Raw genomic sequence first — 25077 nt, forward strand, 5'->3', positions numbered from 1 at the left:
AAATATTTACACATCAGTATATTCGGAACAAATGCTTTGTACTAGTGAGTAGAGCTGAGCTGATCTCAGTGGAAATCCCATTTCCCTTTTAATAAATAACTAGAATTTAATAAATTCTAGTCCCACTTTGGCTCTAGAATCATAGGCAGAAAACATGTTAAGCAAGATAACAGGTGCCTGGGTGGTTCAGTCAGTTAAGCGTCAGACTCTTGATGTCAGCTCAGGTCATTATTTCACAGTTCATGGGATTGAGCCCGGTGTCTGGCTCTGTGCTGACAGTGGAAAGCCTGCTTGGGATTCTTTCTCTCTCTCTGCCCCTCCCCTGCTTGTTCTCTCTCTCAAAAAAAAAAAAAAAAAAAAAGCGGATAATGTTTTAATTCAGTGATCAAACACAAGGCCAATTCCTACAAATTTTGGAGTTGACTATTTAGCTAGGGTCACATAAGTCTACAAAATACACGAGTCAAGAACTAAACCTAACTAAAAAACCCGTGTTTCCAAACTTATCCTAGTTTGGAAGTGCTAGCAGGTTAGAGTGCTAAATAAACAGTTTGAGCAAAATGAAGGCAGAATGATGTGACCTTCTTTACACAATGTCTGTAGCAATCATAAATGCTCAATAAATATTTACTAAATAAATGGTAAGACCGCTCAAAGATTCTGGCCAGGCAGGAGATTTTTTAAGTTAACAGTGTTCAATAAATAAAACCACTCAATTGTGGAAGTTGCTTCCTTATAGGCTGAACCTATGTAAGGTTATGAAAAGCAAGGAGGGTTTTTGGTGGTACTTGATAATCAAGACAGAAATCAAGGATTATAAATCTATAGTTTTATTAAGACAAAAACTGACAATGAGATATGAAGTTTACATTTAAACAAAGTTTTCACAGAAACCTAACACATGCCTAAAAAGATTTTACAGTGGAGTTCTAGATACAGGTCTAGACGATGTCAAGAACTGATGTGTCTCTTGATTCAAGACAGCATTTTGGGTATCAGTTAATTCTTAGGATTAAAAAACTGTTTTGTTTTGTGTTTTAAAGTGAACCACTGCCCCAGTATGAAAGTTTAATCGTCTCCTGAGACCAGGGCTTTTGAAATCACTCAACTCTGTAAGTGATTCAGTGAACTTGTGCTGTCAGTGACTGAACCCTGCCACCAATGATTTCAGAGTTCAAAGTTCAAATAACAGGCTCCAAGAGTTTTCCACCCTAAGAGCGTGGGCCCTTGTCTTTCTCTACTCTCTCCTCGTCTACACCACCCTCTTCCCCTCCCCAAATACCTCAGCCAGTGGCTTGGATGGACAAGCTGATGTTTAAAAGTTCATAATCGGAAAAGAAAGGGTCTTCTTATCAATTTCAAGAATTAGCACCTCTAAGACAGAACCATCTGCCTCTGCGTACGCTCCAAAAAGACTTTCCCTTTTCAACCAGTTTCCTTCCCCAAAATGGCAGCTTTGGTAACTTCTTAACTGGCTTAGTCCTCTGCTGGGAACAGCATGAAGCTCAGGCAGGGAACACCTTGGCTTATAAGTTTCAGGCATTCACAGCTTTTGAAGTCTCTCACAGTCCTCATTTAGGTTGCTAATGACCTTTTTTGAAAAGATAAAATATTCTGGACACAGAACCGAATCACCACAAGTTTGTTCTTTCCATTGTTTCACCATTTCCCCAATCAGGCCCCAAATTTTAACAAAAATGATCCTACCCATCTCCGTTCCTTCCCACCCCCAACCCTCCCACCCCCAAATAATACACCAGTAATAGCCAAAAACTACACACATGCTACGCTGTAAAAATGCAGAGTTAACACTATTGGGAAGAAGGCTGTGGGTTGTGGAGATGCGCTTTGAAGATCTACAGTATCTTTTGCTCTCCCACACACCCATTCTGCAAGTTCTGTCCTTCATGGAAGGCCCTTTGCCTTTCTCAGCAAAGTACAGAATGGGCTGCCTTGCAACACTTCTCCTTCCCCTCCACTGGGATGGGTGTGCAAACTACACAGCATGGAAAGGCTTTAAAGCACTTGGGCTGCTGTAGGGCACAGAAACGATACCGGCTCTTCAAAGGACATCTTCTCAAGCCACCTCTATGGTGCCAAGACAAGCAGAATTCCTTCCCTCCCCACCTGAAACCCACAGTCAGATGTGACAGGGGCTGGTACTCAGGAGAGTTAATTCTTGTCATCTTTTTTGTCATCATCCTCCGAGGGGTAAGAATGCCACGTCAGCCTTTCCTCATAGAAGGATATGACCACCTGTGGGCACTTGACATTGGCTTCCTTGGCAGGGACTAGGTCAGCCTCATCAGAATTTTTCCTGCAGAACAAAGCAGAGAGACCTTGAGACCAGGTGCTGGTGGTCTCTTGACTTGGATCACACAAGGGACAGGGCTTTAACAGTATTAACTCCAGATGAGTAACCTAGGGAAGGAGGGGGGGTAACACAGAGCAGGCGGCATTCAGTCAACTGACACCCTCAGAGATGTTCTGCTGAAAACCCTCTCTGTGTATCTTGTTAAAAGCTAACTCATTTAACTCAGTCTATCACATCTGAACCCTCGCAAAGCCAGAAAAAATCATGACTCTCATATTCTTTAAGGGCAGAAGAAAAACTAGGGGTGCCTGGGTGGCTCAGTTGGTTAAGTCCAACTTTGGCTCAGGTCGTGATGTCAGTTTGTGGGTTTGAGCCCCACATTGGACTCTGTGCTGACAGGCCTGGAGCCTCCTTCAGATTCTGTGTCTCCCTTTCTGTCTGCCCCTCTTCCCCTTGCACTCGGTCTCTCTCTCTCTGTCTCTCTCTCAAAAGTAAATAAACGTTAAAAAATTTAAAAAGAAAAAAAGAAAGAAAAACTACTACAATCTTCCAAAATCCATTATCTCAGGCCAAGAACCCAAGGAGATATCTCAGCTTTGTAACAGAATTTAATACCATGTTGGATAATAAGACGTAATACCAATAGTAAAATCTTATGCCACTGGCTCTTGCCAATGCAAGTGGACACGTTCTCACTGACTCATTATTACACTGTTTAACATTACCAAATGCCATGCTCACAGATATTCCACAACTCCCAGGTGCTTTGAAATGGGGCTTCAACACTGGGAAGTAGAAAATAAGGGACTGTTACATAATTCTCTGTATTTTTCTGAATTTTAAGATGGTCTCAAAATGTGAAATTCACATACAGATTACAAGGGACTTAGGAGTAAAGCCACTGGGAATGTCCTAGATGGGAGCAGTAGCATTAAGGCAGGTAGCAATGGGATCTGTGATGAGGTACCAGCAGGTAGCAATGGGATCTGTGATGAGGTACCACCCCAAACTTTCACAACTCAGCAATAGGTACCAAAGCCAGAGAGCCCCAAGGAACCAGAGTTGACTAAGCTGGTAAAATAGGTTTTTGAATAATGGACTGAAAAGAATGGGAGGGAAAGGAGTATAATAGTATGCGAGCCTGAGGCAGGCTGCCCTTATTGACAATTCAACACCTTCTGAGGCAAGTTCAGTCATTTTATGGCAAAGAAATATTTGCTATTTTGGAAATGGACAAGTATCTCAACTCTCCAGGAAAATCCACCTTAAAATGAATTTGGTTTTATAATCAACATCCAATCTTACTATTTCAACCTATAGCATTACATTCAGGTATAATCTTTACAAATAACAGTAATTCAACCAAAGGAGTGTAATCTTAAATAATATGGAGATACTAATGTAACTCAGAATGGTCACATGCAGGCAGAAAGTATATTCTAGCTGGACTGTAACTCCCGGTATTGATCCTTCTCCTCCCAGATGCAGCACCTTAAAAATGAACTTTTCTCCTATGGGCTAGCAATACATCAGCTAAGAGATGATCAGATTCAGTGAATACCTAGGGAATGCATAATAAGAAAACAGAGTGTCAGCTAATTGTGACACAGGCTTCGAGGAGTGTCAAAGTTAGGCCTCTCTGGCCACCTTCTAAACAAGAGGACTGAGTGTAGACAAGAGTTTCTGAGAAGGTTCTAGACTGACAAAAGGACAAAATCCTTAGACTGCTGCCTTGACCGGCAGAAGTTTAGAATTATTTACCCCGATATTTATTTTTTTAGGACAATAACTGAGACCCACTTGGGGGAAGAAAATAGCACAAGCATTTCTCAACAAGCAAATAAAAGGGAAGAAAGCCTTCCTTTTGGACAGACGGGAATTTTAGAGAATTTGGGATTAATTACAGTTCTTATAATTCTCAAGACAACTGGTTTGAGAATTATAAGCCATTTCATGTAACAAATATTACGACCATTGGTATTTATACTTCTGAAGGAAAAAAAAAGCCTGTTCTACACACAGTATAGTAAAGGGGACTTGCTGACCCCTACTGGCTGATCCTGGAATTACAGAATTTGCACAAATTGGAAAGGATCAAGGAGAAAGGAAGAACTACAGAAATTCTTAACTAACCCTGGTAAGTTAACAGAAAACATCTGATCCTGGGGCCAGCCCAATCTTTATTAAGGAGGTGGTAGTAGAAGGGGAAGGTAGTTCAATCACACTTCATATCTTTTTCCTTCATTTATAGAAGTGAAATGTGATTCCTCCCCGTACCTTCTCCATTCTAGATTTTCTCCCACCTCCTAAAAAAAGGGGCAAAGATCTGAGAATCCTAAGGGCCCCTACCTGTAACTCATGAGTCCAGGTTGGCAGTCAGGCAGAGGGTCACTATCGAAGGACTATGCCATCTTAAAGATTTCACACTTGGGCGACTGGAATTTCGAAGGTCCAGCTCTTTTCCTCTGGCATGAAACAGATGGGGAGAAGAAAAAACCACCACACAGAGCCACTGGCAGACTCACCATTTCATCAGGAACATGAGTTCTCCACTGGAGTCTGTAGCTCCAATAATCCGCTCTGGCTCCAAACCCCGGGCAAAGCCTCGTGGCTTTTCTGACTGTAAAAACCAGATGGATGCAATAATGTTAATTATATAGAATTGTTATCCAGACTGGGGTCGCTCCTGTTTCTCTGATTAATATAACAACACTTGCCAATTTTTCACCAATACCTTGGCTCCAAGTCACAGGCCTTTTTCCATCCTTGAGTGATTCTTCCATCAAGGTCTTAAGGTTTTCCCATATGTAAAAAGGGACATACATCTCAAGCAAAATAAATGTTCCCAACTGTTTCTTCACCTTCAGAAGACAACTTACTTTAAGGTATTGAATAGATGAAAATAGCTACCTTACAGCTGTAATGATTACAACACTGAAAACAATCTTTCTACAGGAATGAATTTAGTTGCACTTATTAATTCTTGAACCTCAGATAAAATACGTATAGATCATGTGGCTTCACCTGAGTGAACCCTCAAACACTTTGAAAGCATTAGTGTATCTAAGATTCCAGAAGGAATGAGAGATGGCTGCTAAGGTCTAAGAAACAGCAGAATAAAAGTATTTAATTTTAAATTTAAAGAGCTTTCAGTTTCTTTGACAGCAGTAGGAATTCTAAGCTAGTAAACATTTTCTCTCCTTACCTCTTCTTTCTTCTTCTTTGGTTTGCTTTCCTCTCCCTTATCTTCAGAATCAGAATCAGCTTTGCGCTTGCCTCCTTCTGATTTATCCGACTCATGTGCTGTTTTCTGTGACTGTAGAAATTCGGCAATGAGATCAGGGCAATCCAGGTTCTCTTCTGGCTCCCACGTGTTATCCTCACTGAAACCAGAGGGCACAGTGAGTCACACTTTCCACTCAAAGTTAGCACACTTATACTAAGAAGACGCACAGGATGACGAGAGCTGGTGTCCTTGGAAAAGAGGAGTTAATGATAATGAGCAACCAGGTTTTGTCCAAGACCAAGAATTTGGTAATGTTGAAATTTCTTGGTGGGCAGGAGGGGAGACGGGGGACTTTTAGACTATAAGCCATGGAGGCCAGGCCTGGGTCACACTACATATCAGAACACTCTAGGCCTTGCCCATTACTAGACTCCTGAGAAAGTAGGTGACTACACGGATGGATTTACCCAGGTTAATGAAACTTACTCTGAGAACCCCTTCCACTTTAGGAGGTACTCCACTTTGCCCTTTACCACTCGACGGTCAAGAACTTTTTCCACCACATATTCCTCTTCCTCCTCTTCTAGCACCTCCTCCACTTTCTTCTTGTTTTGTTTCTTCCCCATAGTGCCCGCCAGCTTTCTGGTCTAAAGGGTGACGCTGCTAAAGTGATAAAATAAAAAGGGCGTTAGGGCATACTTCTCTTGGTTAGGTGAATATTCGGATGGTTAGAAACCATATTAAGTGTTCTGCCTTTTCGGCTTCAGTATAATAAAGTCTTCTGATATGTTCTGATATGAAAGTTAGTTCATAAAAAGCCCCAACCAAACTCACAGCAAAACTCCTTTATTCTTGCATAATCACCTAACACTTTTATACCTATTCTAAGTTATAAAAGTTTCCAATGCCCCCTTTGCTATAAAGCATGGCATCTAAAATGTTGTTTTTTTAAATTTTTTAATGTTTTTTTTTTTTATTTCTGAGAGAAAGAGAGAGACAGCGTGCGCAGGGGAGGGTCAGAGAGAGAGGGAGACACAGAATCTGAAGCAGGCTTCAGGCTCTGAGCTAGCTGTTAGCACAGAGCCCTACGTGGGGCTTGAACCCATGAACCGTAAAATCATGACCTGAGCCGAAGTTGGACGCTTAACCTACTGAGCCACCCAGGCACCCCATGGCATCTAAAAATGTTATTAAATTGAAAGCAAAACTCCTAAAAATAACGTATATACATACAACCCTCTGATTCATACTTCCATCAAGCATGAAGTAGCTTGTCCTATTTATCAAACACCTGGTTTAATTTTCCCCTTTGTATATGCATATATAATACAATGCACTCCTCTGCTCTGTTAAAACACCCTCTCCTGAGTCTCAAAGTTCTTTTTAAAAAATGTCTGTTTATCAGGGTGCCTGGATAGCTCAGGTCATGATCTCACAGCTTGTGAGTTCAAACCCCACATTGGGCTCTGTGCTGATAGCTCAGAGTCTGGAACCTGCTTCGGATTCTGTGTCTCCCTCTCTCTCTGTCCCTCCCCTGCTCACACACTGTCCCTCTCTCCCTCTCTCTCACATAAATAGACATTTTTAAAATTAAAAAAAATCAATAAATAAAATGTTTATTTCTTTTTGAGAGAGAGAGAGAGAGAGAAAATCCCAAGTAGGATCTGTGCTGCCAGCACAGAGCCCAACATGGGGCTCAAACTCATGAACCATGAGATCATGACCTGAGCAGAAACTGAGTCTGACACTTACCCAACTGAACACCCACAAGGTTCTTTATGTGGCCTTTTCCGAATGCCACCAATTTACAATGTGAAAGTTTCTTGTTCATTTCTTATTCTACTTAGCTTATTTCTGAGGCTCAGAAAGACTTGTAAAAATGCCAGAATGACCATGAAATTCTCTAAACTGGGGCACTGCAATAATTTGGAAAATGAACAGGAAAAAAAGTTATCACAGATAATAAAACCTGAGTTAATTCTTTTGTAAAATACTTCTTTAGTCTGGGTGACTTCTAAGGGTTTTTTCCAGTGCTAAAATTCTAGTCCCCTATAAATCTATTTTTATAGTCCTTCAAATACAGTTAGGACTGCTGGTAGGCTTAAAGTCATTTGTTTACCAATTTGTGTCAGTAGGTGGCGCCATGATATACCAATACATCAGAATTGATTTACAAAACTGGCCCAACATCTACAAATTCAAGGATCATAGTTACCACAATGATACAAAGAATCAAGAGAATGGCAGATAATCCAAGCCAAATTACTACCGTCTCTGGATTTAAGACAATGCTGATTTGGGGCTAAAACTGGTTGTTCATCCTCGGGAAAAGGAGTCTTACTTAGCCTAAGTAGGAACTCTTCTAAATATTCTTTAGGGGTGCCTCACTGGCTTAAGTCAGAAGAGCATGAGATTCTTGATCGCAGGGTTTGAATTCGATCCCCACATTGGGTATAGAGATTACTTAATAATAAAATATTTAATTAACTTTAAAAGTGACACGTACAGAATGTCTTTTTGAAAAAGCCCATCTATAATATAGTCCGTATGAAATATAACAAATTTTCATGGAAGTCAGGCTCATCATTATGAGTCAGTTATATTATCCACAGAAGCTTTGGTTTATACGAAGACATTCCCATGTCTGCATATATGAGCAATGCTGACTTATGAAACATTTAACTACTAGAAAATCTAGACACTGGAGATTCAAAAGAATAAGACATGCTTCCTGCCTTTCTGATGTTTAATGTCTGATAAGAAAAATGTAGACAACCACTTCCACTTAAAGGTATTCTGAATTTTTGCAAAATAGCATGAAACAATGTTTTCTGGAGTGCTTTCAGTGTGGTCTAAGGCAACACCTAAGAACCACCTCTGCAGAGGGGTTCAGAACACTTACCTGTGCTCAGATAAGAGGCATTTTTTTCAACACTCTTCCTTCTCCATTTAGATACTAAAGAATCTGCTGGGCTTTCCTTCAACCCCCACCCAGTCCCTCTCTTTTAGAGAAAATGCCATACATTTCCCCTTCCTTCTTTTACTGAACAGACTAATCAGTGGATTGCATGTAATCTGGGTAATTCTTGGCTAGCTTCATGTGCCTCTGATTCAGAGGCTGTGTGTACTTCTTTCTGGAGGGAGATACTTTCAGGTTTTCAAAATTTTGACTGCTATGTGACATTTTATGAGGAAAGAAAAATCTAATTTCCCTTCTGGATAAATTCAGTTAATTGTGTTTCCTCCCAAGAATGAGTGTGATCTATTCCTTGCTTCCTTCCACTGCGAGTTGAAGAGGTAAACAGGATTCACTGTCAGTCTTTGGTTAACATTCAGAGAAAAATAAATTGACCATCACCTTTAGATAACAAAGGTTACCACAACTCCCTGCATTAATTTGGACTTGGAAATTAGAAGATACTCTCTTTCTCAACTGATGGAAGGAAACAATGGGTTACAGACCCCCTCAAAACAGTGACTATTCCCTATAACCTCTCTACCAAGTAATTAAATTTAAGAAAGTAAAGGAAGGGGCACCTGGGTGGCTCAGTTAAGCGTCCAACTTTGGCTCAGGTCATGATCTCGCGGTTCATGGGTTCAAGCCCTGCGTAGGGCCCTGTGCTAACAGCTAGCTCAGAGCCTGGAACCTGCTTCGGATTCTGTGTCTCCCTCTCTCTGACCTTCCCCTGCTCGTGCTCTCTTTCTCAGAAATAAATAAAAAAAAAAACATTAAAAAGGAAAGGAAAGGCATTCTATTACTATGGCTTCAGAATTCAGAGTTATTTAAGGCCCTGTTATCTACATTAATAGTTATACCTGTCTTACAAAAAGAAACAGCACTGAAATCTGCCCATCCAGTTGTCCTGCTATAAACCAAAAGGGTCAGGACAGCTTTTGGTTTCGCATGGTCCCAAGGAGGATGAGTCACAGAACAGAATAAGAATATAATCCTTTAGGTTAAGTAAAGAAAACGCCACAAACGGGGAAATCTAAAGTGAGACCTCTTGATTTTCTTTAACTAGCTTAACTCACTCTCTTAACTCAAGGGGAGCCTGGGGGCTGAGTTGGTTACGTGGCCAACTCTTGACTTCAGCTCAGGTCATGATCTCGTGGTGTGTGTTTAAGCCCAGCAGCGGGCTCTGCGCTGAAGGTGTGGAACCTGCTGGGGATTCTCACTTCCTCCCCACTCCTCTCTCAGTATAAATAAAGAAGCTTTAAAAAAGATAAAAAAGAACTCAAAAGAGAAGTGAAGAATAAACTGACTTCAGCTTCACTCTGAGCTTTCTTTCTTTTTTTTTTTTTTAAGAGAGAGTGAGTGTAAGTGGGGGAAGAGGCAGAGGGAGAAAGGGAGAAAGAAAGGGGGAGAGAGAGAATCTCAAGCAGCCTCCAAGCTCAAGGCAAGGCTCCATCCCAAGGACCCTGGGATCATGACCTGAGCTGAAATCAAGAATTAGAAGCTCAATCAACTGAGCCAACCAGGTGCCGTTCTCTGAGCTTTCTTAGCTGGCTCATCCCAGCATCTACCTCAAGTACCAGATTCTTTATATTAGAGATTCTCAGCCGGGCTTCCCAATTTGAGTTTTCCCCTTACTTACAGGTAGTTCTCTGGGGGCCTGAATAAGTAGTTTGTTAAAATCAGTGTAGAAGTGGATTAAAAATGCAACCCACTCTTCCTATAGAACCTAACACCTTCAGAGGAACCAAGAGCCCTTATAAATATTATGAGCCAATTCTCCTATGGTTTCCAAAGGGATTATTTCAAGAGAAATCCACCCCCCTCCCTGAATATGGCAGTCTCCAAATACTAGCAGTGATATCTGGAAGGATTCTCAACTGGAATTGCTTGGCAAGGAAATTTCAAAGTAACTCAAATCAGTGTAGTAGCACAATGGAAAAATGCCTTTTCATCAACACAATTTGCCACTCCTCCCAAGCATCTTGGCAACCAAATTATGGCATCAATCATAGAACACAGCCATAATCATAGAACAAAGGGCCAAAATTTATGACAAAACATCACAAGAGGTGTACATAGGGTGAATAGTTTTTGGTTAACTCAAATCTTAATGCTTGGACAGTTTTTCTTAAGGCTTATCACCACGTTGCAGATAAAAACCCTAGAGGTACGGTGTGAGCCTGAGTGGCTCAGTATGTTGATCGTCCGACTTCAGCTCAGGTCACAATCTCATTGTTCCTGAGTTTGACCCCTGCGTTGGGCTCTCTGCTGTCAGCACAGAGCCTGCTTTACTTCACTTCGGGCCCTCCTGTCCCTACCCCACCCTCTCTCTCTCTCAAAAATCAACAGTAAAACAAACAAACAACAACCCCCCCAACACACACACACACACACACAAAAGTAGAGTTAACTAAGTTGCTATAACTTTTATCTAAAAATTTACTGCGTCTGTCACATTTTAAGATGTCAAAAAAAAAATACACTTTTATCAAACTTTACAGTTTACAAAAGTGCCCCCTCACGTTACATCATCTGATCCTTCTAAACCATCCCGTGAAACAAGCCACTGAGATGTTATCGACACCTCATAGATAACAGAACAGATTTACAAGAAATAAATCACTTTGGGGCGCCTGGGTGGCTTAGTCGGTTAAGCGTCCGACTTTCCGACTTTCGCTTAGGTCATGATCTCGAAGTTCGTGGGTTCGAGCCCCGCGTCGGGCTCTGTGCTGACTGCCAGCTCAGAGCCTGGAGCCTGTTTCAGATTCTGTGCCTCCCTCTCTCTCTGACCCTCCCCTGCTCACGCTGTTTCTCTCTCCTAGAAATAAATTAAAAAAAAAAAAAAATTTAAAAAAAAAGAAATAAATCACTTAAGGGCACATAATTAACAAAGAGCACAGCACCTCAGTAAGGACAACAAGGCTGAGCTAAGGGCCTTGTGGCACACACTGGGAACTGGGAGACGGCCACCCATCTGCGGGAAGTCTTCCCTTCAGCCCGTACAAGGAAAGGACAGAGGTATCTTTAAATGGATCCTCCCTACAATTTGTCATCGGTAAATAAGGAAGTGACTGATAATGATTCTCTTTATGAAAAGACCTTGTAAGGTATGGCTGTTAAAAAACCAAGGATTCTTAATTGGTTACTGGAATACAAAGGTATTCATTGTTAATTAAATCAAGAGGCAGTAACAGAGCATCGGTTGTTAGGGCCCTAGCAAGTCTTGGAATCTTTTAAATCAACAAGTACTAGATGTGCAGACTTTGTGAAGTTAAACACCTACCAAGTAGGCTGGAGAGAACACGGAGAAAATGCCAATTTTAAGAAACCAAAATTTGTCTATAGTGTTCCAGTGAATCCAGGAATGAGGTAAATCCAAAGCAAGTGTCATGAATTCATAGCTCTTTCAAGAGAAAAAAAAAACAAAAAACAAAAACCACACATCCTCCACCAAGGCAGTTAAAAGCTAGAAATTAGGAACAATGCTACTTGAAAACAGAAGGCAGTACAGCATCAGATACAAGATAAGGTATTTTGTTTTGTTTTTGAGTAGCTGGTACTGATTTCTTGCCAGCCTGAAAGATCAAATTCCAGATGTTAGTACAAGGTAACAACCACAGGCCTCTGAAACCAAAGCAGTAGGGCTGTTAGATAAATGGTACGAAGTATTCAGAATGTTAGAATATTCACCTTTACTAAGAAAGAATTCACAGGAAAGCAGACTTTGAATAGAGAGCCTTCACCCATAAGAATCAGAATTACCTATGGAGTTTAAAAATACAGATACCCAGATCCAAAGACACAGAAGGCAGGGTGTATATTATTTAAAAATATACATACTGTTTTTCTAACCATAATATAGTGTATTCATATTCAATTACAAAAATATTTCACATAGGAAATCAGAGTTCCTTGGCCCAAAGCCTCTCAGCCTATTTATGTTTTTCTTTTTAAATGTTTATGAGAGAGAGAGAGCGTAAGTGAGGGAGGAGCAGAGAGAGAGAGGGAAACACAGAAACTGAAGCAGGCTTCAGGCTGTTAGCGCAGAGCCTGGCGCAGGGCTCAGGCCGACGAATTGCAAGATCATAACCTGAGCTGAAGTCAGACGTTTAAACAACTGAGCCAGTCAGGTGTCCCAGCCTGTTTAGGTTTCTATACATAAACACAGATATACATTAAATGAGAATAGATATTATAATACTACCACTTGCCTTTTAATAAAAAAGCCCAACATATTAAGACTCAGTAGGAAAACAGCACTTCCATCCTGTGTGTATGGCTAAAATTCACGGCTAAGTTTTTAAAATCTCAGAGCAACTCCAGAACACACTCAAGGAGTGGCTGGTATGAAGGAAACTACTACGAAGAGAAATCAAGATCTCATTTCTAGAAGACCAAGACAGAAGAGCTGCCAGAAACTGAAAAATCACATCACATATCATATATCTTAAGTGTAGGCATTTCTCGTGCTCTTCCTTCTATCTGGCCTATACAGGAAAATAAAAATAACAAAGCTCTTATAGTAACTGGCAAAAGGAATATATCTTCCCATGAAGATAGATAAGAGGTGACAAAGGAAGTTCTAAATCCAATGGAAAATGTCAACAAAATGGTTTATTTGTGAAAGTAATTTTAAGATTTCTGAAGTCAATGTAAATACCAAAAATCAGTTTTGATGATCCAAATAGTAAAGTTATATAACAAACTTTAGAAGTTGAGATTTTAGGTTCAGTTTTTTTTTAAAAAAAAAGTTTATTTTCAAGAGAGACAGAGCGCAAGCAAGGAGGGGAAGAGAGTGAGGGAGATATTTAGGTGCCCCCATAGGCTCAGTTTTAGATATTAACTTTTCAAAAAAGCCAGCCATCCAATTAAATGAACAATGGCCTAAGAATTCATAGCACGTTTACTGACTTCAAGACAAAAACGTTCAATCATCCTTGATTTCCTTCCAATCATCCTCCATATCTAGCCTCTTATTAAATCCTATTGAGTTTGCATCTTAAATATCTTTCAATTCATACATTTTTCTAGCCCTTCGACTACTACCATCCTATTGCAAGCTATCATTGTCTTTTGCCTGGGTAACTCCTGACCAGATTATTCTCAATACTAGCCCCTCATTAAAATGCAGGTCTCAGGGTGCCTGGGTGGCTCAGTTGGTTAAGTGTCTGACTTTGGCTCAGGTCATCATCTCTCAGCTCATGAATTCAAGTCTCACATGGGGTTCTGTGCTGACAGCTCAGAGCCTGGAGCCTGTTTCAGATTCTGTGTCTTTCTCTCTCTTGAAAATAAACAAACATTAAAATAAATAAAATGCAGATCTCTTCATATCATTATGTGTGGGCATATGAGCTAAAGACCACTACACCTAACCTATCAATCACCATTACCTTGCCCTTTCCTTTGCCCTATTCTTTCACTTGACCAATTCCCTTACCTAAAATGTCCTGGTCAGAAGTTTCTCTGACTAGGTTTAAGTTAATTCTTCCTAGGAATACCTCCTACAGTATTCATCATTTAACAATGATCTGTTTGGTACCTATTATGTGTAAGGTGCTAGACAAAGAGGGTGAGCAAGAAAGACAAAAATCCCTGGTCTCTTAGAATCTATATTCTAGGGGTGCCTGGGTGGCTCAGTCAGTTAAGCGTCCAACTTCGGCTCAGGTCATGATCTCGCAGTTTGTGGGTTCCAGCCCCGCGTTGGGCTCTGTGCTGACAGCTAGCTCAGAGCCTGGAGCCTGCTTTGGATTCTGTGTCTCCTTTTCTCTCTGACTGTCCCCTCCCAGAAATAAATAAAACATTAAGAAAAAAAAAAAGAATCTATATTCTAATGTGGACAAGTGAGCATGAGTGGGGGTGTGTGTATACATGCATGTGCAGGCAGAGCAGGGCATGGACAAATAGCAAGATATTGTGGTAAGTGCTATAAAGTACTTTTAGATTAAGTATCATTTAAATAGAGACCTGAATGACAAGGAGACAACTCGGCAAAAATCAGAAAAAAAACACCATGTTTAGGGAATAGTTGGTTCAAAGTCCTGAAGTAAGAAGAGCTTGCTTTATCCGAGGAACAGAAATGTGGCCAGTCAGAGAGACTGAGGCAATGGCCAGTAAGTACAAGGTAATTATTGTGCGTATCACTCCCCACATTACTCCTTCTCTCATCTAGCTCCTTTTCGCATTCATTATTTTCCTTCTAGCTTAGGTTTAAGAACTAGGCATTAATAACTATAAAAGTTTCTAACTACAACTCTCCCAGCATTTAATACTACCTATTAAAAAAAAATAAAATCAACAAGCATTCACTAAAAGCCTGAATGGAATACAGGGTGACCAACTCATTCTGGCAGAAGCACTGAGAGGTCCACATTGCAGGAACCTCTCAGACCCAGGCAAATGGAGCTATTTGTTCAGGCCAGTGGGATGTGCATACATACAAGAAGCCCAGGCTTTTGAGAATCCCTTAACGGTGAGTAATAACAACATAATAAAAACTAAAATTTGCTGAATACTTAAAACTTAATGAATATAAAGGCATTCAATCCTCACATCACCTCTATTAAACCCATTCCACAAATGAGGACACTAAGGCTTATGAAGCAAAGAAAATTTCCCAAAGTCCCCAGAGCCAAGCCTGAAATATAAATACATAGAAAATAATGCAAGTTGAACTTCATTTCAATAGGAAAAATGGTAAGAGTATATAATAATTAGCAAAAGAAATATAAGCAAAAATAAGTAACCACAAAAGCACCACAGGGGCTTGGAAGAATGAAGGACTATGGTGATCAGGAACATTTTGAAAAGATTGGGATTGAAGCCAGGCTCTAAGAGCATTTGAAAAGGTGGATTGAGGAGGGCAATTTGGCTTAAGGAACTGTAGTGAACAAAAGCAATGAGGCCTGTCTGAGGTAGATGGTGTGTAAACCAGTTTGGGTGGAGTAGACTGAATAGGAAAGGTAACCACGAAAAAATTTTCTACAAGTCTCCTTCTCCTTAAAACAAAGACCAGACTCAGTGCAACACCTAACACCTTTTTGTTCCAACCATTCCGTACTTCTACTCCCTCACAAAACCTACACTCCCTTCAAAACTATAACCTGAACATATCCTGTATATTTCCTCCATGAAAGGCTTTGCTCATTATTAAGTGCTCCTACCCAACCCCAGCAGTCAAAAATCCTACCCATCCTTCAAGATCGAGCTTAAATGGTACTTCTTTCATGAAGCCTACTCAACCTAGCCAAGCACTGTTTTTTTTTCTTACGGTGCCCACTTTGTTACTATTTTTTATACTATTTAAAAAATTTTAGATAGAGAGGTAAAGACAAGGTGGGGGGAGGGGGGAGAGGGGGAGAAAGGGGGAGAGGGGGAGAGAGGGGGAGGGAGGGGGAGGGAGGGGAGGGGGAGGGGGGAGGGAGGGGGAGGGAGGGGGATGGAGGGGGAGAGAGAGAATCCTAAGCAGGCTCCAACGCTGAGCATCCCACAACACTGGGATCATGACTTGAGCCACAATCAAGAGTCAGATGCTCAACCGACTGAGCCACAAGGCACCCGTTTCTGTTTTTATTCAGACATTCAATTAAAGATAGGTATGGATCCTGTGTAACGTTGAACCCTACATGGGCAGTAAGGATGGATGTCTCAGACGGCAAAAATCAGGGAAGAGAAGTCTAAAGCTCTCAGCATTTTAGGGAATGACCAGTAAAATCCGATCTGCAAGCCCAAAATGGAAAACAAGAAAGAAGTACACCTTTGCTAAGCATTAGCAACTACATGCCAGTCATTAAAAGGCAGGTGAAGGCATGTGTAGTATATACTCAATTTGTAGTCCTCCTGACTCATGTTTCTAAACTGTTAGTCTTTTTGTTAGCTATGGCTGTTTGGGAGGTAAATGCTTTCCAGATGGAAAACTTTACTGAGCAGAAAACAACTTGTGCCACAAACCCAGTAGCAGCAAGTTTCATTTTTAAAGGAATACCTGCCCTTGAATTCCAGGATCTAGGACTAGAATACTGGTGTGATAATGAAATTAAAACTTTATCTGAGCTGTGTCAGAAACTTGGCTATCCCCCTTCAGGATGCTGATGTGGATGAAACTACAGACACAGCTTTGGGTTGAGAGGCCAAAGGAATGTGCAAATATTAGTAGGACACAGTGATAACCTGCAAGTCTTTTAGTTTAAGATGAAATAAAATTAGAGAGCTGGACCAGAACTATGGCTAAGTTGGAATTTTAAGTTTATTTTACAGGGGGGCGGACAGAGAGAATCGAGCAGGCTCTGCTCAGTGGACTGCACTGCCCAGGAGTCCCAGCTAAGTTGGAACTAAAAGCAGAGACCAAAGCATTCACAGATAACAAAACAAAACCAGATTATTGACACTAACCTCTCAAATACCACAGTTTTGTTTGGCCCTCAATGTGTTAGCTACTATTAAAGAGAAAGGCACAATTCCACAGACAAATTAGGTTACTCCCCTCCCTTGGTCAGCAAATCATAAAAGTGGGAACCTGGGTGGCTCAGTCGGTGGAGTGTCCGACTCTTGATTTCGGCTCAGGTCATGATCTTGTGGTTCCCGGGAACAAGCCCCAAACTGATCTCCATGCTGACAGTCTGGAGCCTGGTTGGGATTTTCTTTCCCACTCCCCTGCTTGCAGTGCACATGGGTTTGTTTTTTTTCTCTCTCTCAATATAAATGAATAAACTTTTAAAAAAAATTTGTAAAAGCTAAAGGCAGGAAAGACTTAACACAATTATTCAATTCAAATACTGACATGATCTGAATTTGCCTGTATGTGAATAACTTCTCCAATTTTTGGAGAGGCTACTCAATTTTTCGGTAGACATCACTATCTGGAAATACAATTGTTTTTATTCATTTTGAGAAAGAGAGAGAAAGAGAGCTTGAGTGGGGGAGGAGCAGAGAGAGGGAATCCCAAACAGGTTCCTCACAGTCAGTGCAGAGGCTGATGTGGGGCTCAAACTCACCAACTGCAAGATCATGACCCGAGCTGAAATCAAGAGTTGGATGCTTAACCGACTGAGCCACCCAGGAGTCCCTGGAAACACTATTTATTTAACTTTATACAAAGACCCAAAAGATTTTTCAAGATTACTTTTAAAACAAAATATTCAAATTATAGGGGCACCTGGATGGTTCAGTTGGTTAAGTGCTGGACCCCAGCTGAGTCTGACTTCAGCTCAGGTCGTGATCTCTCGGTTCATGGTTTGTGAGTTTGAGCCCTGTGTCAGGCTCTGTGCTGACAGCTTAGAGCCTGGAGCTTGCTTCAGAGTCTGTGTCTCCCTCTCTTTCTCTGCCCCTACCCCACTAGCACTCTGTCTCTCTCAAAAATAAGTAAACATTTAAAAATAAAACAAAATATTCACATTACGTAGCTTGCTGTTAAAACCCAGAACCTGGGGACTCTCCAGGTCCTCACATAAGATATTTAAAACGGTCACTTGCACAATCTGCACATAAAGGTGAGTATATAAAAACTGGTAAGACAGGGCACCTGGATGGCTTAGTTGGTTAAGCATCCAACTCTCTGTTTCTGCTCAGGTCATGATCTCAAAGACCGTGGGTTCAAGCCCCAAGTCGGGCTCTGTGCTAATGGTGCAGAACCTATTTGGGATTCTCTTTCTCAAAATAAATAAAACTTAAAAACAACAACAACAACCTGTTAAGACAAACATGCCAAGGGCAACAGTTATACTCTGCCCAATGTCACTGATCAAAGACAGGAAAACTAATTATATAAATGCACATTAATTCATTCTGTTAACACATGGAATTCTAAGGACCTCAAAGCCATATATTCAACAATCTAAACTATCTACTATGTGCCAGACATTTAGACGAACAAGAAGCATAGCCCCCTCCTATGTGAGCCCGCCTACTTGCCATTAGCATTTTGTTCCAAAAACTCTTCAGAGAAATAACCTATGAAGTGAAAATCTATCAAGTCTAATGCAAAACTGGCTATATCACCAGAGACAGTATAAAAAAAGGTGAGATTCTGATGGATAAACTACTAAAAAAATGACAAAAATAAATCAATTCTCTTTTTAAATGGTGGGAAGTTACATTTTTTATGTCCCTAAAACGGCACGAGATAGAATAGTTGCTTCTTTTTGTTTTTCCACAATTTGTTTTTAAGTAATCTCTCCACCCAAGGTGGGGCTCAAACTCACCACCCTAAGATCAAGAGTCACATGCTCTTCCTTCTTTTTTTAAACTTTTTTTTTTAATGATTTATTTATTTCTGAGAGAGAGACAGCGTGAACAGAGGGAGGGTCAGAGAGAGAGGGAGACACAGAATCTGAAACAGGCTCCAGGCTCTGAGCTAGCTGTCAGCAGAGGCCACCGTGGGGCTCGAACCTACGGACTGTGAAATCATGACCTGAGCCGAGGTCAGACGTTTAACGGACTGAGCCACCTCGGTGCCCCAAGAGTCACATGCTCTTCCAACAGAGCCAGTCCAGGTGCCCTTATATAATGGTTGCTTCTTTTGAGAGGTCTGGCTGGACAATTACCAGTATCCTACCATCAAAAATGCAGAAGACTAAGGTATTCTTACTTGATCCCTTTCAATCAAGAAGCTAGAAGCACCAGGCTACACACTATTTACAGCTTTAGTGAAAACCAATTTAGGCGACAGCAGCCAATGAAGAGAAATGGCTCCAAAGGGAAAATCGGAAATGAATGAAGATCCTGAACCTGTCCTGAAACTTTATTAAGGCGCTACCAGTTCCAACAAGCCACCCTTCAACGATACTACTTACAATATAAATGTCTGCAGGCACCCACGGAGGAACACAGGTACTAATTTCCCAAATGTATTCATGCTTCCATTCCAATACACTGGCCCTTTTCAGAGCTATTCCACACGGCTAGCGGGATTCTTAATACAACTGAGGAGGCAATCTTAACCCTGGCCAGAGTTTCCATTATAACTGACCTTTTACAAACTCCGCCTCAGTTGAGTTATACCAAATACAAGTCTGCAAATAAGGCCGTCCATGAAAAACCTTCATCTGAAGCTTTGAATAAGTATTGCTCATTTTGTACTCAAATTTTCCAACAAAGAAAGGCGCCTAAAAATCACAAGAGTCCATGAAACAAATTCCCCGATCTCACCAACTTTTCCTCTTCGTCTCCCCACCTCCCACATCCCTTCACAAGCTCTCTCACTAACTGAATTCCTTAAATCTGAACGCATCTACACATTTCTGTAATTTCACCGCCCTTTGTGACCAGTAACGACCCCAGATAAAAACTTAACGGAACGAATCGTGCAATCAAAGCAAAAGCGCTATACTTGGGACTATTAACTCCCCGAAGGAATCAAAGAGTAAGGACAGGAGACCGCCTAGCAGAGGGAAGAAATCTTGTTTTCATCCTTCCTGCACACATTATTCTCAAGTGCCTGAGGACCCATCAGGAAGCAAGGCGGTCCCTTTCACACCTCACCGAAGTACTCCCGGGGCCTCCGCCCTACTTACCCTCACAGCTCCTCCCCTTCCAGATCCCAGCCTGGCATATCCCTGCTCCTCCCTCTCCTAGCCCCCACTCCAGGTTATCCCGCAGAGGATCTCCCCAAGGAGAGCACACCGTGGGCCGCCCAGCCCCCTCTGCCGTTTCCTCGAAGTTACTTCTTAGCCCCGCGAGCGAAATTGCTCTGGCTGCCCCAGCCGGACCCAGTATGCCCAGGTTGCGTTCGAAACCGATGGTCTCGCAGCCGTCAACCCTCTCCGCTCACGTCCAAGCATCAAGGCTGCCCGGCCGGGCCCCCCTCCCAATTTACTCCAGTGTTTCCTCCCCGGCCCAATCCAGCAGCCGCCCACCTGACCACGTAGCATTGTCTTGGTCCACCCAGGCCCTGAGGAGAGCCCCGCCAGTGCTCGGCCCACCCCGAATCGCTTCTATCTCCCGCTCAGGATACGCCGCCCGCCCCGCCCTCTCCATCCTTCTCGCGCTCGGCGCCCGACCCCCCTGCACCCGGCGGAGAGCTCCGCGCGGGAAAGGCTCGGGACCTGGCGCGTTCCCCGCTCCCAAGCTCGGCCGCAAGAGCGCGGCCCCTCACCCAGAGCTCCCGCCGCCGCTGCCGCCGCCGCTGCCGCCGCGCACCTCCCCCCCCCCGTTTCCCCTCCTTTAGCGGGCTCTTCACCTCAGAGCAGCGCCCAAGAGCCCGAGAAGAATTGGTGCCGCGCTAATGGCGCGTCGCGTCGGGCCGGCGGGGGGAGTGGCGCCCAGAAAAGCAACAGGCCGGTGGCCGTAGTCGAGCCCCTCACTGAAGCGGCGTACCGCAGGCCCCGGCCAACGGCCCTCCCCTCAGACGAACAAAAGAGCCTCGCACTCGGCGCTACCCGCCGCCCGCACTGCGCAGGAGCAACGACCCTCCGCACAGTACTCTGGGACTTGGAGTCCAGCCCAGACTACAAGACCCAAAATGCCGCGCGCGTCCTACACCGCCCCGCGGAGTTTGCGCGGGGTTCGGGGAGTTTTTAGATTTTAGCAACGAGCGCCCGAGCGACTCTAGTTGAGAACGTTGCAGCCTAGGGAATTAGAGCGTGTGGTTTTACGAGCGAGCCCCATGATGCTTGGTACGAAAAGTAACCACTTCTGGACAGTAGTTCACATGCTCGAAATTTTTAAATCTAAACAGGTGTCTCACCAGACCTTTATCAGATCGCCAATAATCTCTGTAATCCTCAACTTCTGCCTCAAATCTCTGTAAGGCTCCTACTGGTCAGTGTTTAGATTACTTCCCCTTCGAAGTCTTGCCTGACCCTTTAGACTAGGTTAGGTCCCCCGGGTAGTTGACATTCGGGCCTCCTGAACTTCTCTTTCTCCCTGGCTGCGCCAAGCCAGAGCCCTAGCGCAGTACCCCTTAGCTCCAAGAGCACTCCGCACCCAGCCACCCCCCAAAACACAGAGACGGGCAAAAACCACACTTATTCTCCTTCGAGACACTGTTTAGTTCTGATTACAACTACATCCCTGTCCCCAACTCTGTTCTTATGCAAATTCAGTCTCATAACATTTACCCCCTTTATTGTCATTAGTTAATGTCTGTCTCACATTTTCTAAATTCCTGTAAGGGCAGAAACCTTGCCTCCTGTTGCTCACCACTCTCTACTCAGTGCCCAGTACAGTCCCTGGCATACAGTTGTCAAGCAATAGTTGTTGAATAAATGATTAAGTGAATTAATGAAGTGTTCTGACAGAAGTGGAGGTGATCAACCTCTCCTTCATCTCTTTTCTTCACATCAGATTTGTGCGGTTTGGTTTTTTGTTTTTTTTTTAACTCTTTTGTTCTCTCTTTTCCCAATCAAATCAGGAACTAAATGGAACTACCATTGGGGCGCCTGGGTGGCTCAGTCGACTGAGCGTGCGACACAGTTCGGGGGTTCGAGCCCCACGTTGGGCTCTACTAACAGCTAGCTCAGAGCCTGGAGCCTGTCTTTGGATTCTGTGTCTCCCTCTCTCTCTGACCCTCCCCTGCTCATGCTGTCTCTATCTCTCTCTCTCAAAAATAAGTAAAACATTAAAAAAAAAAAAACTACCACAAGATGACTTTTTTTTCTTCCTTACTTTGACTATACAAATAAGGTAAAGAGGAAAGGCAACCAGTCTCCTGTACTCGGTCTCAGAATGCAGGAGTCTATATGTATGTAACGGTTTTGCTGAGCCAGGCACTGTGCAGGGCTCTTGAGAATTGTCATGTAAGAAACCCAGCTCAACAATATCATAATATTTTTGCTAAAACAGCTGTGAGAGCACAAAGAAGAGGGCAATTCTTCCTGAGACATCTGGGTTGGGTGTCCATGAAGAGGCAAAAATTCAGCTACTCCCTCCCTCCTAAAGTGTCCTGTTTTTAATCACTTTAATGATGAGAAAATCAATTCTAATAATACAAGCTATTATTATTTTTTTTTAATATTTTTATTTATTTCTAAGAGAGAGAGAGAGACAGCGTGAGCAGGGAAGGGTCAGAGAGAGAGGGAGTCACAGACTGAAACAGGCTCCAGGCTCTGAGCTGGCAGTCAGCACAGAGCCCGACGCAGGGCTCGAACCCACGAACCGCGAGATCATGACCTAAGCGAAAGTCGGACGCTTAACCGACTAAGCCACCCAGGCGCCCCATTATACAAGCTATTATTATTGAGTGCTTACCCCAGCACTAGGAATTCTGTTAAGGTCTTGATTTTTTTTTATTTAAAAAAAAATTTTTTTAATGTTTTATTTATTTCTAGGAGAGAGAGAGAGAGAGACAGCGTGAGCAGGGAAGGGTCAGAGAGAGAGGGAGTGACAGACTCTGAAACAGGCTCCAGGCTGGCAGTCAGCACAGAGCCTGATGTGGGGCTCGAACCCACAAATTGCGAGATCATGACCTAAGCGAAAGTCGGATGCTTAACTGACTAAGCCACCCAGGAGCCCCTGTTAAGGTCTTGATTAATGTTATGTAATCCTAAACCATGCCGGGAGGTGGGAATTACTAGTCCCGGTTCACAGAAAAGGCTCAGAGGTTGTATAATCCTACCAATGGTATTCATCAAGAAAGTGGTGGAATTGCAGTTTGATGTCACCTCTAACTCCCAAACTATAATTCTGTCCACATGAAACGCCGCCATCCCCAATTCCTCATATTGAGCTGAAGTCTGCTTGCACATAAAAATCCCACCTAGTTCTGGGTGTGTGGCTACACACAGTTTTGTTCTGTAAACCTAATTCCTCTTTCATACTCCTTCTAGTATTGAAATTCAGCCTTTATGTTCCCCCCAAGGTTTTACTTTTCCAGGCTAAATATCACCATTTTCTTAATCCATACATCAAAGGAAAACAATTTTGGGTCTACCGTATCTAGTTTGTTATTAAATTCTGGCTCTTTGTGTGGGTATTTGAAAATAGGGGGAGTCATCACTGCATAGATGTTCTACACCATTCTTGAATTAAGAGAGTCAAAGATATTTTGGGGTGCCTGGTGGCTCAGTCGGTTAAGCGTCTGACTTCGGCTCAGGTCACGATCACACGGTTTGTGGGTTTGAGCCCCGCATCGGGTTCTGTGCTGGCAGCTCAGAGCCTGGAGCCTCTTTCAGATTCTGTGTCTCCTTCTCTCTCTCTGCCCCTCCTCCACTCGTGCTCTGTCTCAAAAATAAATAAAACAAAAAAAAATTTTTTTAAAGTCAAAGGTACCTTTTCTTTTTAGGTAGCAGAGCACTACTGGTTTATGCTACTCTGCCGTCAATTCAGAGCTCTCATTAGGAATCTATTCTGAACTTCTGCAAGGGATGAATGTCAAACTCTCAAGCCTCTACATAACAGTATCTTTTTTGACAATCTTTTAGGATCAAATGGGTGTAATTCTTTTCTCTTCCCATAAGAATGGTGGCATTTTAAGGTATTCAGACCCTGAGAGTTTCTTTTCCTTTTAAGGGTAACAGCAACTCGGTCATAATAATCTTGCTCAAGACAACATCTGAAGTCACATTGCTCATGCCCACAGGAAATGTGTCTCTCACATGAAGTTCCTAAAATCTCAAGGAATGTGGGGAAGAGAGGAAGTTTGATGCTGCAAAAAAGAACAAGGACTTGGAATCGGGCTGAACTGGACTTAATTCTGTCTCTACTTTTTGCCTGCTGTGTAACTTTGAACAAGCTCAACTTCTCTGAGCCTCGGCCAACAGAAAACTCTGAAACATGGCAACATGACCTCAGACCTACCTTGCAGCATTTCTGTGGGAGGGACCGTAATGGATAAAGGGGATGCCATACACTGGCACTAATAAACAGTAGCTATTTTAGGTACTGCAGATAGTTGCTTCTCATGTGATTTAAGGAGTGGGGGAAGTACAGAGCTTTTGAAATATTTTCTTCCCCATTGTCTGAAATTCTTTATTTCAATTCCCCCCCCAATTTTTAAAGTGACGCTAAAATATGCATTACGTAAAATTTACCATCTTAACCATTAACTTTATTTTTGAATTTTAGAGAGAGTGCAAGTGGGGGAGAGGGACAGAGGGAGAGCGAGAGAAGCTCAAGTAGGCTCCACACTCAGCACAGAGTCGGAGGTGGGGCTCGATCCTACAGCCCCGGGATCATGACCTGAGCCTAAATCAAGAGTCCAATGCACAGCCTTCTAAGCCAACCAGGCGCCCCTCCACCATCTTAACCATTTTTAAGTGGACAGTTGAGTGGTATTAAATGCATTCATAATGCAGTGCAACCATCATTTAAAACTAAACTCTATACCCATTAAACAAAAACTCACCATTCCTCCTCTCCCTAGCCTCTGGCACCCATTATTCTACTTTCTAAGGTTTGGACTACTCTAAGAATCTCATGAAAGTGGAATCACATGGTATTTTTCTTTTTGTGACTGGCTTATTTCATTTAGTGTAATGTTCTCAAGGTTTAAATGCTGCAGCATATGTCAGAACCCCCCGTTTTTTTTGGATGAAGAATATCCAAATGTATGTATATATCACATTCTGCTAATCCATTCGTCTTATCATTGGCTCTTTGGGTTACTTCCACATTTTAGCTTTTATAAATAATACCGCTCTGAGCATGGCA

At 42.5% G+C, this 25077-nt stretch overlaps 1 protein-coding gene and 1 long non-coding RNA gene across 2 annotated transcripts; one reads left to right on the forward strand and one right to left on the reverse strand.

Annotated features, from left to right (window-relative positions):
* Positions 1 to 814: 814 nt before the first annotated feature.
* Positions 815 to 20863, reverse strand: CBX1 (chromobox 1). Its single transcript, XM_039227929.1, has 5 exons — positions 20669 to 20863; positions 6027 to 6203; positions 5520 to 5697; positions 4840 to 4934; positions 815 to 2317 (listed from the first exon to the last, which is right to left on the reverse strand). Exons 2-5 carry the CDS (start codon positions 6164 to 6166, stop codon positions 2173 to 2175), a joined length of 558 nt encoding a protein of 185 aa, XP_039083860.1. The 5' UTR covers positions 6167 to 6203; positions 20669 to 20863; the 3' UTR covers positions 815 to 2172.
* A 62-nt stretch (positions 20864 to 20925) lies between these two features.
* Positions 20926 to 24318, forward strand: LOC120229134. The gene is made up of 2 exons (XR_005527674.1): positions 20926 to 21104; positions 23938 to 24318. It is a non-coding gene; the product is annotated as an uncharacterized LOC120229134 (long non-coding RNA).
* Positions 24319 to 25077: the final 759 nt, after the last annotated feature.

Source organism: Hyaena hyaena, unplaced genomic scaffold, assembly GCF_003009895.1.
Source record: "Hyaena hyaena isolate Hyena2069 unplaced genomic scaffold, ASM300989v1 scaffold_29, whole genome shotgun sequence".
Classification (NCBI taxonomy): domain Eukaryota; kingdom Metazoa; phylum Chordata; class Mammalia; order Carnivora; family Hyaenidae; genus Hyaena; species Hyaena hyaena.

Excerpts from the sequence above, each read along its gene's own strand:
- CBX1 (XM_039227929.1), bottom strand. The coding sequence starts at position 6,166 with ATGGGGAAGAAACAAAACAAGAAGAAAGTGGAGGAGGTGCTAGAAGAG. Across the intron at positions 5,698-6,026 it reads AAGTGGAAGGGGTTCTCAGA|TGAGGATAACACGTGGGAGC; the intron begins GTAAGTTTCATT and ends CTCTGGTTTCAG. Across the intron at positions 2,318-4,839 it reads CTCATGTTCCTGATGAAATG|GAAAAATTCTGATGAGGCTG; the intron begins GTGAGTCTGCCA and ends TTTGTTCTGCAG.